We start from the raw sequence: 18352 nt of genomic DNA on the forward strand, positions 1-18352 counted from the left end.
AAGTCCTTTGCACAGACCCCTATGGCCAGCAATGAACGTGTCAGGCCAGGAGCTGCTAGGACCACAATGCAGTTTTATCCTGCTTATAGTCACTGTTAATCCAGTCGTCCACTACTGGCTAAACGGCAGCCCTGCTGGACAGACTACAACTTCTCCTCTGATCAAATGACAGCGTGACGTATCCTGATCTTCAAGCAGTAGGAGCTGGATGAAGTATTCTGAATGACATCAGTCCACAATCTCACTAGTGATGCAGCCTGAAATCATAATCACCCCATCTTTGTTCATTTATCCAGAGGAGAGCTGAGCTGACTGCTCCTGGTTTCTCCCAAGCTGTTTTTTCTTCGTTTCAGTCACCTGCTGGAGTTTGGGTTCCACTGTCACCTCTGGCTTGCTTAGCTGGGGTTTAAAAGACACTGAATATTCAAGAATAATATTGATTTGATTGTACTGACACTATTGCATAATGACAAGACTTGAACTGAATTGAGCTGGATTATGATATCACTGTTTTCTCCAGAGCAAGATTTTGTTTCATAATGCATTAATTTTGCAACATTTTCACTGATATTGAATTTTATTAAATCAACATCAAGCTGACACAAAGTGAATAATGAAACTTTTGTGTGCTATAAAATTCCTTATGGCTGAATTGAACTAATTCATTCGTAAATATTAACTTTACAAAGTTATTGAACTGAATTGTCTTTTTAGAGGTAAAGTTTTTCATTAAATAAAACAATGTTTTTGTACAATTTGTGGTTGCATTTTATTTTTTATTTTTCTTCATGTAATTACCTACTTTTATAGAGTGTTTCATTATTACTGGCCAAGGAAAGTTTAGATTTTTTCACGTTTTGAATGATTTTATGGTTTATTAATATTAATAAAGGGAGATATATTACACTTTTATAGAGCAGTCTAGTCTATATAATGATTGTTGGCTCTATTTTAGGTATTTCCATAGCTAGTTTTGGCCAGATTACCCATTTTAAATAAGGTATAGACCCACTAAATGAACGGGTCCAGATCGGATCCGGTCCGGATGAGTTACTTAATCAGCGGGTCCTGATCGGATCCGGTTCGGATCCGTTTCTTTATTAGCGGATCCGGGTAGGGTCTGGACCGGATCCGTAATCCTTATCTGTTCCGGATCCGTTGCGCTGTGCAAGTGGACTTTAGTCTTTGCAACTTTACAGATCTTCTTTATGCACCAAGAGCTTGTAACACTAAAGAGAAAGGAAAAAATGAAATTGCATCATATGACCCCTTTACTTAATCAGCGGGTCCTGATCGGATCCGTTTCTTTATCAACGGGTCCGGATCGGATCCGGGCCGGATGAGTTATTTCATGAACGGGTCCGGATCGGATCCGGGCCGGATGAACCGCTTTATTAGCGGATACGGGGAGGGTCTGGACCGGATCCGGTCCGGATCCGTAATCCTTATCTGTTCCGGATCCGTTGCGCTGTGCAAGTGGACTCCGATACGGACCCGTTTTGCGGATCCGTTCCGGAGCTTGTGGTGAATCCGGGGCGGATCCGCTCCGGAGTCATTTTGCTATCTGGGATGTTAAAGCAAATTATTGGATTATTGATAATTCAGTGCACTTGCTGCCCACATGGCCTGCTAATTTGCTAATATGGCCATGTTAAAATGTGCAGTTTATGCATTTCTAAAAATTACGGAGTAAAACTGTTATTAAAAGTAATTCAACTTTTAAATAAGCACTTCAAGATTCCTGCGCTTTGTTCCATTTGAACACACACAAAAATGCATGCAGTGTAAATGACACCTCAAATTTGTATCACAAGCATATACAACCACAGCACAATGTCAGCATAAATAGCATCCGAGTCTATGATTATTGCTCTGCAATTAAATGTAAAGCAACCACGTGGATGTTGAGAACCATCACATCACAGGCAGTTTATTTTTAACGAGCCTACTTGATTAATCGCAGTAGATTCTAGAAGTCTAGGAAGGTTGCCTCTGACCCACAAAAATAATTCCAACCCCCATTTGTTCCCATGTTTTATGGTGCTCATATTAAAAAGTCATGGTCTCTAGGAAGGCTGCCTCTGACCCACAAAAATAATTCCAGCCCCCCCTTTTTTCCCAAGTTTTATGGTGCTCGTATTAAAAAGTCATGAGAAGACTAGCTAAAAATGCATTCGGCTACATCAAATTAGCCCAATTAATGCTGGAAATTCAGCATAGCGTCAGTTCAGGCAGGCCACGTCAGTCAAGCTCGCATCAGCCGACAGTCAGCTGTTCCTGACGTGTACCAATCCAGTCTTGACACCTATCACAAGCGGTCTATTTAAATTCCCATTCTTCAGCGTCTCTTCCATCGCATCACTGCTTGCAATTAACTCCCTCCTCCAACCCCAACTCCACCTAACTGAACCTGTAATTCGATTTGACTTGTTTCTTCCTTTACAGTCACTTCATTGGAAGCATTCTCTTTCAAAGAATATACTTTAGTGTGAACTGGATATGTTTTCAGGCATTGAATTGCATGTTAATTGCAGTGTTAATTTAGCATTACATCACTTTCTCACCAGGGGGTCCTTTGCAGTGAATGGGTGCCGTCAGAATGAGAGTCCAAACAGCTGATAAAAACCTAATAATCCACAAGTAATCCACACCACTCCAGTCCAGCAATTAACATCCTGCGAATCCATGATATTGATTTCTCCAGTGAAAAGTCGTCTCGTCTGAATTAGGAGAGAAATACGCATGGATCTGTTCTGTCTAAAATATCTAGTTTTGGCCAGACTATAAGGGAGCATTGCATGTAGCCTTCACAGAGCAGGAAATCCCATAATACTTTGAGATGAGCTGAGTGAAAAAAATAACAAAAAACAAAGCTAAGACGGCAGACAAGTGTATATAGAAACTTTTCAATACTGAAAACAGTTTTAAAATTGATTATTTTACCTAATATTATCTGTATGCTTAGTATTTTGTCATTAGCTTAGCAACGTGCTAACGGCGAACTCCACTGAAATCAACCCTGTTAGCAAATTTCCTTTGGCGCGGATCTGGCCCATATCAACAGCTAAAGTGTGGCCCAGATTAGTTTGTGTTCGCCGGCCCAAAACTGGTCCACATATTTTTAGCCAGAACTGAACCTAAACAGTGCCATAACCCAACCCAGAGTGAGCCACAATGTATAGTACCGGTAATAATGCATCGTGAAGATTTATTCACAGCTATGAATTGAAACGGATTAAGTTCCGCACGTGCAGTGGTTAAAATGACACGTGTGCGGAGTTGCCCCTGTAGAACATTTTAAAGGTTTTGAAACAGAGTTCAAACACATTTTGACATGTTCTGGTTGTCAAATGTTTGTGAAGCCTGAGGGAAAACACAAACAATCATCCTGAGATCAGAAAGTCACTGCAAAAATGTCTCAGACATGTGAAGTCAGTTGTGAAAGGTCTTGCAGCATTTGTTTACAAATGCCACTCATACATTTTTAACTAACTTTACTCTAAACCTCTGACTTCAGTGTCCAAATACTTTTGGGGGCCACAGTATTTTGAAGTGGTGCCAAAAAACTGCCACGAGTGTTGCTTCAGTATTCAAGCCGTATTTTTAGATCATGTTTACCCAGTAGATCAGAAAACACTGAACATCTTTGATCAAAATATGTCTCTTCCTCTGACATTTTGATAGACAGGCTAAGTTGGAAACGTTTGACTGAGTAACTGTTATTTTAGATTTAATCTCAAAATAAAACAAAAAGAGATTTGTTTGTGCAGGTGTGTGTGTGTGTGTGTGTGTGTGTATATATATATATATATATATTACTCATTAGAGTTTAAAGCTGTTTAACAACTGTTCATTAAATGTGATGATATACATAAAAACAAAAGTCGCATGTGTGGGAATACCATTAATCACACATATGTAATCATTGATAACATTTGCTCTAGCTGAATCTGGCTCATTAACTCTCCAAGGATGGTGAGCACAGAGGCCCAAACAGATGTTTACCAAAGCATGCTTTCCAAACTCTTCAACCGTTCCTTTCCTCTGTACTTCGACTTCAAAGCTCGGAGGGGGCAACCACCCACATATTTGCATATATTTGCATACCTGAAGGAGCATGTTAATTTGAGGCAGCTGTTGGTGTAAGTGAGTAAAATTAAGGAGAGGAGGGAGGACTTCAAGACCTGTTGCTGGAGACTAATGAATGTCTGTTCCCGTCAAGGGACAAGAGACCACTTTGGAAGGAAATTCACATTTTTTAGACGTGATTTAGTGGCAGCTTGCAGAAGTACATAACAGGGTCTCTTCACAAATAGGGCAGATTTTTGTAGTGAGAGTTACTAGATATAAATTATGCAAATATGTATATAAATTATATATTTTTTTTTGTTTGCATAATATATGTATGTGTGCTGTGTATATTTAGTATGTATATATAAATACACACACATTAGTAATAATAATATAGTATACCATATACATAATATACATATAGTTATAAACAATAACTATAACATATGAATATGTATATAAATATGCATATAATTTAGATAGTCATAAATAATGAGAAACACACATACACACTTTTTTGCATTTAATGCATTTGATAAAATTATTACTTGTATATTTTGTGTAAACTGGCAACAAACCACAGTTTTGTTTCTCTCAGAGGTCGATATTAAACAAAGAAAATATTGCTCCATAAACTCATCCAGAAGAACATTCACAGCTTGCTCTTCGTTTAATTGTGCCTCATAAACTAAAAAGCCTGGTGTAGTGGATCTCATAAAAAAAGGCAGTAATTACGCTTATGAAAATGGCAGTTTTCCTACAAGACCTTCTTCATTGTCCAGTGCCCATCTTCAGAAAATACAGTCGATTTTGCACACTTCTATATTTAAAGGGTATTTAAACAAAGAGATTAGCGCCTGACGCTTTCACATCTGTGCATCCTCCAATACATTCTCGCCACATTTTCCTATCTAATTTTTCTTGTGACTAATACCACTTGCCTACGAGTGCTTATGGATAATCACAGTTGGCAGCCTCGGCTGTGTTGTGGATAATCTTTTTGGCTCTTTTCTTGTTCTTGTTCAATTTGTAGGAGTGCTGTGGATCCAAACCAGCCAACAAGCCGGCCAGTATTTGCAGAGATGTTTTGTGAGGGCTTGTGGAAGCTTGGCTGGGTTTTTATCATTTATCGATAAATGTAAATTATTAAAGTGTTTATGGCTTACTGACACTCAGTACGTCGCACTCGAGTCTGTGACATCAGTACAATGCTGCCAAGCACAGAATATGTTTTGTCAAGGCTTTTATGAAAGTATTTATTAATCCTGCTGATGCAACTTGGGATGATGTGTAGAGCAGATACTGCATCGTGCAAAGAAAAATATGGCTTATAATAATCAATAATATATAATCTGCTTTGAAAAACTGGCTACTTTATGAATCATGTTATGCATGTCTGTTTTGTTTTGTTTCTGGTTTATGATCTGTTTGTTTATTATTTATTTATGTCATTTTATATTGTGTAGACTTAAATGTTTGAAAAAAGTAATAATAATAATAATTATTATTATTACTGCTACTACTACTCATACTACGATTTAATTTTTTAATTGTATTAATTAATTAATTCATTTATTTATGTATTTACTTATTTATTATAACATACCCTTCAGTGTTTGAAAATAGCTGATGATAATAATAATAATAATAATAATAACTATTATTATTATTATTTAGTTATTCATTTATGTAATTTTATATTGTGTAAGATGTCCTTGAGTGTTTGAAAAGAGCCTTATTTATTTATTTGTCATTTTATATTGTGTAGACCTTAAATGTTTGAAAAATTCTAATAATAATAATAATAATAATATTTATTTATAACATTTTATATTGTGTAGATGACATTAAATGTTTGAAAAAATTATTCTTATTATTATTAATACTACTCAAACTACGATTTAATTTTATATTTTATAGCATGGCCTTTGGTGTTAGAAAAAAGCCGGGTGTTTATTTATTTATTTGTTTCATACTTTATTGTGTAAGGTGTCCTTCAGTGTTTGAAAATAGCTGTTATAATAATAATAATAACTATTATTATTGTTATTATTATTTAGTTATTCATGTAATTTTATATTGTGTAAGATGTCCTTGAGTGTTTGAAAATAGCCTTATTTATTTATTTAATTATTTAGTGTTTGAAAATATTATTTGTTTGTGTTTTTTTTTTTGTATTTGTTCATACTTTATTGTGTAAGGTGCCCTTCAGTGTTTGAAAATAGTCGATGATGATGATGATGATAATAATAATAATAATATTTATTATATTTGAATTTATATTGTATGTTCTTTGAAAAATATTCATTTTCAAGCCATTTTATATTTATTTATTTACTTATGTCATTTTGTAAGGTGTCCTTAAATATTTGAAAAAATATATGTATTTATTTATTTGTCATTTTATATTGTGTGAAGTGTCCTTGACTGTCTTGAAAAGAGGCAAGTAATAATATTTTTTTGTTTATTATTATTATTATTGTCATTTACAAGATATACACAGGTCTAAACATGACATGAAAAGGAACCTGTTGGTTGTTTTATGCTTTGTGTCAGTCAGGTCTCTTCCTGTCTAATTGGACGGTTCTTTGTCAAAAAACACCTGCAGTGGACCAATCTTAAAGCTCAAATCGATGTATGCATAGTATAATACCAAAAATGTTTACTTCAGGTAAATGCAGTATGATATCTGTGGCCCAATATTTTGTGCTCTAATATTCCTGTTTTTGTCCAATTCCCAGTGCTGCCAAAAACGATATCAAGAAAAACAGCTATTGGGCATGCATACTATTTCTGACAACATAGAAATGGTTTTGTTTTCCCTCCGATGGAACATGGCAGACTTAAAATCAGTCACAGAAATGTCATATGGCACAGAGGAACCGCAAGCACGGGTCAGGTAATTTCATGGAGCGCATTTTCACAGCATATCAAAAATTCATGAACCAACAATATATATTGGCAATATGCACCCTGCAGAGGATACCAATGACTTAGCATCTCTAGAGTCATATGTGTGCTTACATTTCGAAGCATGCTGCAGTATAAATGTTGTTTATTAATATCAGTCTAACAGACATTCTAAATTTCCCCTCGGGGGTCAATAAAGTGACTTTCTAAACAAATCCAGTCTCATTGGGTGAGCCAAATTCAAAGGCATTTGTATAAAATGACCGATCTGCGCATGCATGGCCGCACCTCGATTGGATTTTATATTAATATTCCAAAGCTGCTACAAACCATTAGTCTCGCGAAAAATATATGCAGGTCACATTTCTACCCAAAATCCAAAGCAGAAAAACTTTTTTAAATCAGATATTTCTTGCATAATAAAATAAGCCTGTTTTTCCATTGTGACAGTTAAGGGCATCTTCTCCCTAAATTCTCATAACAGCAGTGTGACTGGGAATTATTTTATTTTTTATTTTCAAGGGTATGTACAGTATGTATGTATTTATTATAAATTCATATTTATATAGAATTTTATATCATATTTAAATATTGTATTATATATTTTTTTATGCATTACAGAAGTGAAAATTTAAGATGAAAATGTACACTAAATACAACTACTACTACTAATAATAATAATCCTAAAAGGGCTTAATTTCCTTTATATAAGTATAATTTTAAAAAAAATCAACAAAACACACACACAGGTTTTAAAATGTAATGATGATGATGATGATAATAATGAGGAGGAGGAGGAGGAGGATTCAAAAATAATTATTATATAATTAAGTTATTAAATTTAAAAAATAATAAAAACAAAATACATTTACAAATGTTATACAATTTTTAGTAAATAGCTTACTTAATAAAATTAAAATTAAATATTGTATATTTTGTCATTGTTGTATTTATTTTTTATTATAAATGCATATTTATATAGGATTTTATATCATTATAATAAATACATGCATATGTGTGTGTACTCTTTATATTTATTATGTATATATAAATACACACACATGCATGTATGTAAGGAAAATATGTAGTGTTTATTTATTTAATATAATTATATATAATATAAAATATGAATATAAATATATAAATGTAAATACATGTAAATAAAGTATATTACAGATCTTCTTTATGCACCAAGAGCTTGTAACACTCCAAAGAGAAAGGAAAAATTTAAAATCGCATCATATGACCCCTTTAAGTATTATTAATAAATTATTAAATTGCGTAAATAACTAATTTCATTGTATGCAAAGAAAAATAAAAGGAAATAGAATATATACATACATACAGTTACACTTTATTTTAAGGTGTCCTTACAGTGTAATTATACCTTAAAGTACTGAGTAATATTAATTAACTACATACTTACTATGTGGTTAGGGTTAGGTTTAGGGTTAGTTGCATGTAATTCTGCATAAATTATTATTATTATTATAAGTACATGTAACCTGTGTAACATGGACACCTTAAAATAAAGTGTTACCAACTTCGCATAATATAATTTTCATGTTTAAAATTTGTGCGTTTAATATTGTATCCAGTATATTCAGACGAATATGATGGAGACACTTGATCTAGATCTTTTTCGACCTTTCTTTCACCCCTGATGCTCCTCGATACGGTTCGAGTCCATGTCATCATTTAGCACAATTCCTCAACCACACGATTTTAATTTCTAATGCACTCCCACTGACATTATGCGATGCAAATTGAATTAAATCCGGTCTTCCCATGCATCTCGTTCTGGCCTTCAGGGCAATTGATTCCGTTCTCTAATTCGAGGAAGTGGGAGGGGTTCTTTGGCTTTGATGAAGCCTCTTGGTGCTACTTTCCGTATTGACAACCCATAGATGCATATCCTCGGGACCGTGCAGTTGTAATGCGTTTCAACAAGATCCATATCCAATCCAATTAACAACATCAGCAGCGACTGAATTACACTCATAAATGTGTAAATGTCTTAATATCACTAATAAATTATCGCCAGGGTGCAGGATATCATGAATATGCAACATCCGTTGTGCATCCAAGATTGGAAGCACGATACTCGGAGAGGTCGTGCAATCAAATTTGAATAATTCATGAACGTGCATTGCTGCGCAAAAAGAAGCCTTTTGTTCTCATCAAAAACTTCAAAAGTACAAATATCAAAACCTTTACACGCAATACGTGATGTAACGCCTGACCCTAAGATCAAGAGACTATCAGAGATCAACTGACTGGAGAAAAAAAAACACTAAGGCCTTAGAAGTTGAAAAAAAATAATAAAAAAATCGAACCATTGTTCTGAAACGCATTAATAAGTGTAAGCCGCGTGTCTAAGTGAAATATCCACATGATGGTTTGGATAAAGAGGTAATTTAGCAACAGTAGATCAATCAATTTTTATGCAGGCAGCTGAATTCCCACCAGGTTTCCATACGCTCCGGGTGATAAAAGAAAAAGCTTCTGTTGCAGGATGCCATGTGGAGTTCAATGATATTAAAGCATGCATAAAACTACAGAATAAAAGTCATTAGCTATGTAAATCAGCCACTGACAGTAGAATCACTTTATTGCAATTCAAAACATCCATTCAATGCGGAAGAAAAACGATATTGCACGTAATGTCAGAAAAAAAAATGCATTTAAAGGCTGGAAAATGTAAACAAAAAATAAAATAAAAATACCACCCAAAAGTTCACTTTGTTTAACTAGTTATATTAATGCATGTACAGTGTCATGAAGGTTTAGTCACATTTGTTTGAGCTGTAGACGAAGTCTTCGCTATTCGTCATGGATGCTGAGCCAATATCAGATTTCTTCTCGTGTTGTGGACTTAGATGAAGGACCAGCATCTGTAGACAGTAGAATAAAATATACTGTAATGTATATATGTGTATTTTAGTGCTGTCAAACGATTAATCGCATTAAAAATAAAAGTTTTTTGTTTACATAATATATGTGTGTGTACTGTTTGTATGTGTGTATTTTGAATGCGATTAATCGCATTTCCAAATATGGTATAAGGGGCATAACATTTCCGTCACACACTTGAGGTATTCGGCCAATCACAACGCACTGGATAGCTGACCAATCAGAGCACACCTCGCTTTTCAGACCGATGAGCTTTGTAAAAATCGACGCATTTTAAAAAGGTGGGGCAGAGAGGAGCAACAATAATGTACGGTATGTGGAAAATAATTTGTTTTGAACCTTAAAGGGGTCATATGATGCGATTTCATTTTTTCCTTTCTCTTTAGAGTGTTACAAGCTCTTGGTGCATAAAGAAGATCTGTAAAGTTTTAGTGCTACGTTTAACCTGCTATTCTAACAGTAACAGATTAGCATGTGAGATTAGCATATAGCCGACTAACCTGCTAGCTTAGCTTTTACTGACAAACAGGAACAATTGATAGTTTTCATGTGACGTCACACCCTTATAGGAACGCCCACCTGGAGGGCAAAACGAAGCTTTGCTCCACTGACCGACAGTTATTTTTACGCAGATTGCATTAAGTAGTAATGTAGTAAAACCAGATATTAAAAGGCGAATTTCAGTAAACACCTTATTGATGATGTATATTTTGTACAGGCAAGCAGATGAACCCAGAATATAAACACAATGTGCAAAGTTTCACAATAAATGGTTTCCCATAGAAGACTATAAGGAAAACACTGAACCATTAAGCGGATTACGTTCATATTCCAGCCTCATCTGCTTGCCTATGTAAACTATGCATCATTAATATGGTGATTACCATAGATCAGGGGTGGGCAAACTTGGCCCTTCCAGGCCACTTTCCTTCAGAGGTTAGCTCCGACCCTAATCAAACACACCTGAACCAGCTAATCATTGTCTTCAAGACTACTAGAAGGCTACAGGCAGGTGAGTCATATCAGGGTTGGATCAAATCTCTGCAGGAAAGTGGCCTGGAAGGGTTTGAGGGGTAGGGGTGGGTTTAGGTTAAAAAGTGTATAACTATCTGTATATAAAAACAATAGAAGTCTATGTAATGTCCCCATTTAGATAGCTAAGTAAACGTGTGTGTGTGTGTGTGTGTGTGTGTGTAAAATAGTATATCAGTCTGGCGAGTAAACAAAAAAATGTACTAGCCAATGGCAATTATATTGCCAAGGTGTGCGTAGAGGGTTGCATACCTTTGTTTTATTCTTTTGAGAGGTGATCTAAATATTTGCGGATGGGAAACAGATGGCAATTTTTGGCAAAAATTGACAGGCTTGTGCTATGAAAGCTATGAATTGTTGTTGTTTTTGTTTTTTTCAGTTAGGTCACAAGATAACTGGTTTGATTAGGCTAGCTTTGCATTCTGTTAACTATTATTCTGTTATTAGATATTAACATATCACTAGCAGATTAGCCTGTTAGCTTAGCTTTCACTGCTAAAAAAGAATGCTTGGAAATTGGAAATAAATTTGGGATACACAACAAATAAACTAAGCATATTTGAGGATGTATAAATGCTTAAAAGACGTTGAAATTGATATTGTTCCAATTCGCTGCAAGGACCTCTATTGTAGTGTAACAGTCACATGTCACAAACAGCTCAGGTGATTGGCTGAAAAAACTTAGCATCCATGAAGAAAAGATAGCAGCATACAGGGTTCATACTTCCATCAGTTATGACCAAGCCAGCTGAGCATCTGCCATTGAGATGCTAATGTATACCTTTCTCCAGGTATGTTTGACCTTCTTTGAAGTAAAATCAATGAACAAAAACTGTTTAAAGACAGTCAATGATTATCTTTACCTTGTGAGGTCTGGTTTTCTAGTTGAGCCTCAGGTTGATCCACCCACAGTTTATGTTTAGGGTTGTTTGGGAACTGTTTGGTCAGTCCGCAACTTAAACATCGCACAATAGTCTTACGTTGTCGCATCGGTCCTCCTTCAATATGAAGATTTAATATACATTGTTTATTTTAGATAGATAGATAGATAGACAGACTTACTTTTTTGTCGTACAGTTGATGTGACACCTGGTATTAGTAAAGTGCAGCATTTTTTGCAAATGGTTCTCTTTACTGATGGATCTCTGCAAGGAAATGAAGCTCCATCATAGATGTTTTTTATTTAAAACCCACATTAATAAGGAGACACTACTCACTGTCTGAGCACCAGTCGTTTGGAGATGGTCTTCTGAGTGAGGCAGTAAAATCTTGCCAGTTCAGTATTCTCTGGATTTTGAGCCAAAACGCAGTGAGCAGCCTGGGATCCATCATCAGAAAACATCACGAGAAGGTTTGGAGATATTGAAATAAACAGATCTGACACACAAACTCATTAACCTGATAGAGGAAGTTCAGACGTTGATATGCTTCTTTATCTTTTATATTTCCGGCCATGTTTCTCAAGGGATGTTTATCTGTCTTTGAAACTTCAAAGTGTGAACTTCTACTGCGTAGCCTACTGCATGACAGCATGCTTGTTTTATTCCTTCTGCTTCTGGGTAAAATCCTGCTTCTGGGTAAAATCACTATATTTGCTATATATCGCCATCGCGTGGAGCAGCGATGTAATGTCATCTTCATATAATAATAATAATAATAATAATAATAATTTATGCATTTATCAGACGCTTTTATCCAAAGCGACTTACAGTGCATTCAGGCTATAAATGTTTTACCAGTATGTGTGTTCCATGGGAATCGAACCCACGACCTTTTGCGCTGCTAACGCAATGCTCTACCACTGAGATTGTGTGAAATAACCATACTGCGCCTCCTAGCGGCATAACGCTTAATTCAGTTGCGTTTGTGGACTTGGAGTTCACATATAGCCGAATTAGTCCTTTATATTAGAAATGACAGCATTACATGTACATATATGAAAAAAAAACAAACATGAAAAAATGAAGGAAAAAAACATGAAAAAACACTTTCACTTTCAAAATATAGCCTATAATTATGTAGGCGTACGTGTGTGGAAAATGTACAATATTGATATGCATGTGTTGCTAGGAGACAAAATCGAGTGGTTGCTTAAAACCTAATTTCATCCATTTTCAGACAGCCCTTTTTAATTAGGCTATTTATATAAAGGTTTTCAAACATTTTGTGTGGGGAAAATATTAAGTGGATATTGCTTCTGGAATTAGGTGTTTTTAAAAAGTGTCTAAAAATAAAAACAAAACTCATTATAAAAAAAAAAAAAAAAAAATAAATTTTTTTTAATATGTGGAATAATTTTTTTTTTTTTTTCCCAACCACTATTCATGTTCGGTAAACTTTAAAACAGATTTATTTTATTTTACTTTTATATCGTCCTAGAAAAACTGTTACTTTAAAAAGAAAAAAAAATAACTTTGATTAATTATTATTATTATTTATTTATTATATATATATATATATATAGCTTTTACATTGTTACTTTAATGTGTATTAAAACTTACTTAAACATACACTTAAAATTATTTCTTCCTGTCAAAACCGTCATTGTAAATAAAAAAATAATAATAATTTGTTTATCTATTTTAAGATTTTACATTGTTACACTGTCTATCAATCAATCTCTGCCAAAGGGAGGGGGGTCCGGAGTGGGTGTTGGGCGCACAAAACTGGCAGTCAGAAGTCTCTTTCTGCACACTGGGCGCGCGTACACACACACACACACACACACACAGGGCCCTTCCTCACAAGTCTCCAGTCCAGTCTGTCAAATCACCCAGCATGTGAAGCCCCTGCGAGCCTGGAAAACGTTCTCTCTGGATACTTCATTAAGCGGCTTTAATAAATGCGCATCTCTTCCGGATAATACTTTTGACTTGTCTTGGGGGCTTTTCTCTTTCTCATACATTGGCTCAGAGGGCTTTCTGTGGACTGAGATGGTGCAATGTTAAAACAGATTTATTTTATTTTACTTTTATATCGTCCTAGAAAAACTGTTACTTTAAAAAGAAAAAAAAATAACTTTGATTAATTATTATTATTATTTATTTATTTCAAGTTTTCAAAACGAATTGAATATTATCTAAAAGTGTTAAAACTTTGAGTTTTTTTTCTACCCACTATTTAATGTTAGATTATTTTGAAATAAAGAAAACAAATATTTTTACTACCCCTTCCTGTCAAAAACTGTATATACTGTATATATATATATATATATATATATATATATATATATATTTATTACATTGTTACTTTAATGTGTATTAAAACTTACTTAAACATACACTTAAAATTATTTCTTCCTGTCAAAACCGTCATTGTAAATAAAAAAATAATAATAATTTGTTTATCTATTTTAAGATTTTACATTGTTACACTGTCTATCAATCAATCTCTGCCAAAGGGAGGGGGGTCCGGAGTGGGTGTTGGGCGCACAAAACTGGCAGTCAGAAGTCTCTTTCTGCACACTGGGCGCGCGTACACACACACACACACACACACACAGGGCCCTTCCTCACAAGTCTCCAGTCCAGTCTGTCAAATCACCCAGCATGTGAAGCCCCTGCGAGCCTGGAAAACGTTCTCTCTGGATACTTCATTAAGCGGCTTTAATAAATGCGCATCTCTTCCGGATAATACTTTTGACTTGTCTTGGGGGCTTTTCTCTTTCTCATACATTGGCTCAGAGGGCTTTCTGTGGACTGAGATGGTGCAATGCTCCGCAGGACAGCACCGCGTGTATGTTGCTTGTGGATCCTGCTCTCCAGTGTGTTAATATGGAGAGTTCACTGCGCCAGCGCGCAGAGCTGTCATGAGGTTAAAACCGCTTTCCAGCTGCGCCAAGTCGGTTCATTAAGATGGGTTCCGGAGACCGCGGCAACAGGTTCGTTTATAAATACTCGAGGGTTACTGTGAGAAGCAGTGTCTAATATAGCTAAACATGCATATTCTCCACACTATTTCAAACGGTCTTCTTATTCAGAGGTTAATTCTTTGTATATTGATTCACTCTGCACAATTATTGCCCAAGAAAAAAGTTACAGCAAACTAACACACTGACCAATAGCGGGGCATGTTGTCACTTTAAGTTGTAGTAAAGCTTAATTGCAGCTAAATTTAAGCTGTAACTACTACGGAAACGCAATTAACAATACCCGAAATGAATATACAAAACAACAAAACCTTACATTGTAATTAAGAATAGCCTATAATGTTATTAAATGTATATTAAATGTTAATGTCTAACATTTCATACACGCGTGACAACTTGCCACAAACTGACGTTTATGAAAAATGCATGTGACCTTTTCGTCAAAATGTACCTTCTTTTGTATGTACCTTTGTGACTGACATTTTTGACCGTTTTAATCACCTTTACCATTTAAATAGTCCTGTCATGAGGTAAATTATTTCTTAGGTCATCATAACTGCATGTAGGCCCATAATATTTATACTTAAAGAATTAGAAAGATATTGTTTAAAATAGTTTAGATGATGTGTAGTTAAACAAAAGAAGTTAGACGTGTGAAGTTAGTTAATGATCCAGAAAATATTTACATAGCCTATCAATTTATTAGTATTACTGTAAATGTTTACATATAAGCCTACGTTAGGCATATGTTGTACTATGTCAACTGTAATGTAATGTGTGTCCAAAAAAGTCATCTAACAAATAAGTCATTTTGATGACAGAGCATAAATCAGAAATGTCAGTGGTGTTGACAAAATTAACACGACTGTAGGATAGGCTGTCAAATGGTTTTCATGTTCCACATTTCATGTTAAATCAAAAACGCATTCCTGAATAGAAGTCATTTCAAACATTTTTGGGAGTTGCTATGAAATTGTAAACTGGGCATATTCGGTTTGTCTCAAGTTCTTGTTTATGGAAAGGATACATTTGAAAAGTATGACTGTTACAAAACAAACTTTTATTCTTAGTGCGCAAGTTTCAAGGCATTGCTCCATGTGTATTGAAAGGTGAGAGAGGTCAGCAGAATGCCAGTCAGCTGTTCTAATGCATGGCTTATAGGGTCCCGTCGGTGTAAAATTGGTCACATATGATAGGGCAGGGTGACTGACTGAGCAGATATCATCTGTCTTTATCACATGTGCTCTCCTCTTTTACATGCACCTTCTTGCCATACAACCGCACTCTATGTGTGTTATTTTGGACCCATATGAATGTTTTAAAGACAAAATGCTTAGAAATTTTATTGTAGTTTTAAAGAACTTAATATAGTAGCTGTTAAGTTTTTGTTGAGTCACTTTAATTGTTTTGTAATTAATTTTTAAGTGTTGAAAGGTCACATTTTCCATAATTTAGGTTCATCTAGATTTTAACTTTTTCTCTGTAGTACAGTTATAAAAACTGTTAAAATCAGGGAAATTGTAGATTGTGCTTTCTCTTTGTACCTTAAAAAAATAACACTTAAAATATTTTCAAATCATATTTTGGGATTTATGTGTATATGCCACAGATAATATCTAAAATCCACTCCAAATCCACTTGATGAATAATTACGACCATGATCACAACAAGTTGTTGAAATGGTATTTGCCATTAAACAGCTAAATTTCAGCTATATTTGAACAATAACAAAATGCAAAACAATACCTGAAATGCCAAAAATGGAAAAGGTAACATACCAAAAAAACAAACCAAACAATTGTACCAATGAAAACCATTATCAGAACTTTATTGCAAGACTTGATTAAAGAGAGACAGAGATTTGAAAGGATTCATTAAGGTATCAAGTAGTCAAAAATGCCCCTAGAATTGAAACACCTTCTATGATTAATCCTCCATAGATGCAGATCTTCTTATCTGCAAACACCAGGGTCCCACATGCTGCACCCGCAAGATGGAGGAGAGCTACTACGCCGCTGCCAAGAGAGACACACTCCAGAACATTCTCTCCTATAGTTTCGAACTCAAATATCTCATCCTGGGCCATGCCTCTTCCTTCCAGGGTACGTATCGATATCGAGTGGAGCTTATTTGTCGAATAAATACTAGGCCATGTGCTGTTTGCATTTGCAGCAGGAGCAAGAGGTCATGGGATCAAGTCCCTGCCACAGCAGGTGGTTCACACGTTCACTGCATGCTGTGGCTTTGTACACATGTATGGGAGACACCAGGGTGGTGTTATGAGTCGTATACCGTGACTTTCCAAGGGTTACTTGGAGATTTGCTTTTTGTCCGCTGTTTTTCACACTCACAGAATGATCCTTTATCTGCCTGATGTCTCCTGTGAAGCAGTACATGTGCTTCTTAGAGGTTGATTGGCGCTTTAGGACTAGGACAAGGCTTTTCAGAATCAGTGTTTGAATAAAACGTACAAAAAGAAGCAATCAGAAAGATGTTTCTCACACACACACACACTTAGACTGACTCCATACATGTCATTATCTACTCCAGGGCATTTTTATGTATAACATGAGACATAAGACGCTTCACATTTACAAGTCCTCGCCCAACCAAATATTTAAGTTCATCCAATTTGTCCGCCCAAACTTGCACAAAAACCCTTTCAGGTTCACAGGAAAAGGGCACTGTCGCCGTCCTCTCTGTCTTTGCTGCCAGCCGAGTGAATATTTAACGAGTTTAAAGCAAACGAAAAGAAAAATGTTGAAATTCTTGGCGTATCCATGGAGATCCGTCTCAGTGCACTTCAATGTATTGCTCTATAATGAGAGCTTTTGAAAAGATCAGTTGTGTTTTTCTGCTACTTTTCGCATGGTTGTAGCTGGTGTCCTGTTTAAAAGAAAGAAGGTCTGTAAAGTGTTTTTCATTCCCACGTGAAAGAGGATTTTTAATGTAGACCGCTTTTTGTCTATATGCCTGTGTGTTTAAGGGTAAAGTAATAATTCAAGTATGAACCTTGTGGACTCTCTTGGGAATGTGTCTGTTTAAGAGTTAGTTCACCCAAAACTTCTGTTCTTACCAGTATGATTTTCTTTCTTCTATTGAGGTCAAAAGTAAATATCTTGCAGAATTAATTTTTCTTAATGGGGACAAGGACTGTCAAGGTCCAAAAACTACGCCAATGATGAGACATGTGAGAACCAAAGATGTTTAATATTGCTGACGTCAGTCTTGCCCTAAAATGCAGGCAGGATGATCTGTTAAAGATTTGAGAGTGAGTACATTTTGAGGTGTTTCTATTTCTTTAAAAAGTCCTCTGTTTCTTTAAAAAGTAATTTCACTGTAAAGCAAATCACATACCATCTGTCCAACAAAGCCCAACTATCCTCTCCAACCTAAAAGGCACTAAAAATACTGTGTGATGTCTTTTCTTGATCTAAATTCAGTCCTGGACCATGGAGTGAGTGGAGTTACTCTGACACTGATCTTTTTTTATAGTAGGACCCACATCAAATCCAGTAGGCACTGAGTTAATAGAGTGATCAGGGGTATGGTCATCCA

General features: G+C 35.3%; 2 protein-coding genes across 2 annotated transcripts in view; one reads left to right on the plus strand and one right to left on the minus strand.

Moving 5' to 3' along the window:
• Positions 1–9642: 9642 nt before the first annotated feature.
• LOC107715079 (ribonuclease P protein subunit p21-like) lies at positions 9643–12487 on the minus strand. Its single transcript, XM_016521119.1, has 5 exons — positions 12325–12487; positions 12144–12244; positions 11989–12071; positions 11790–11924; positions 9643–9875 (listed from the first exon to the last, which is right to left on the minus strand). The coding sequence occupies exons 1-5, from the start codon at positions 12457–12459 to the stop codon at positions 9832–9834; spliced, it is 498 nt and encodes a 165-aa protein (XP_016376605.1). The 5' UTR covers positions 12460–12487; the 3' UTR covers positions 9643–9831.
• The window catches only part of LOC107715049 (glypican-5-like), a 23797-nt gene continuing 16665 nt past the window's right edge, over positions 11221–18352 (plus strand). The window contains exons 1-2 of the mRNA XM_016521091.1: positions 11221–11717; positions 16735–16896. Of these exons, the coding sequence (XP_016376577.1) occupies positions 16788–16896 (109 nt within the window). The 5' untranslated portion in view covers positions 11221–11717; positions 16735–16787. The remainder of the gene's footprint in view (positions 11718–16734; positions 16897–18352) is intronic.

The sequence above is a fragment of the Sinocyclocheilus rhinocerous genome, unplaced genomic scaffold (genome assembly GCF_001515625.1).
Source record: "Sinocyclocheilus rhinocerous isolate Xijiao unplaced genomic scaffold, SAMN03320098_v1.1 scaffold509, whole genome shotgun sequence".
Classification (NCBI taxonomy): domain Eukaryota; kingdom Metazoa; phylum Chordata; class Actinopteri; order Cypriniformes; family Cyprinidae; genus Sinocyclocheilus; species Sinocyclocheilus rhinocerous.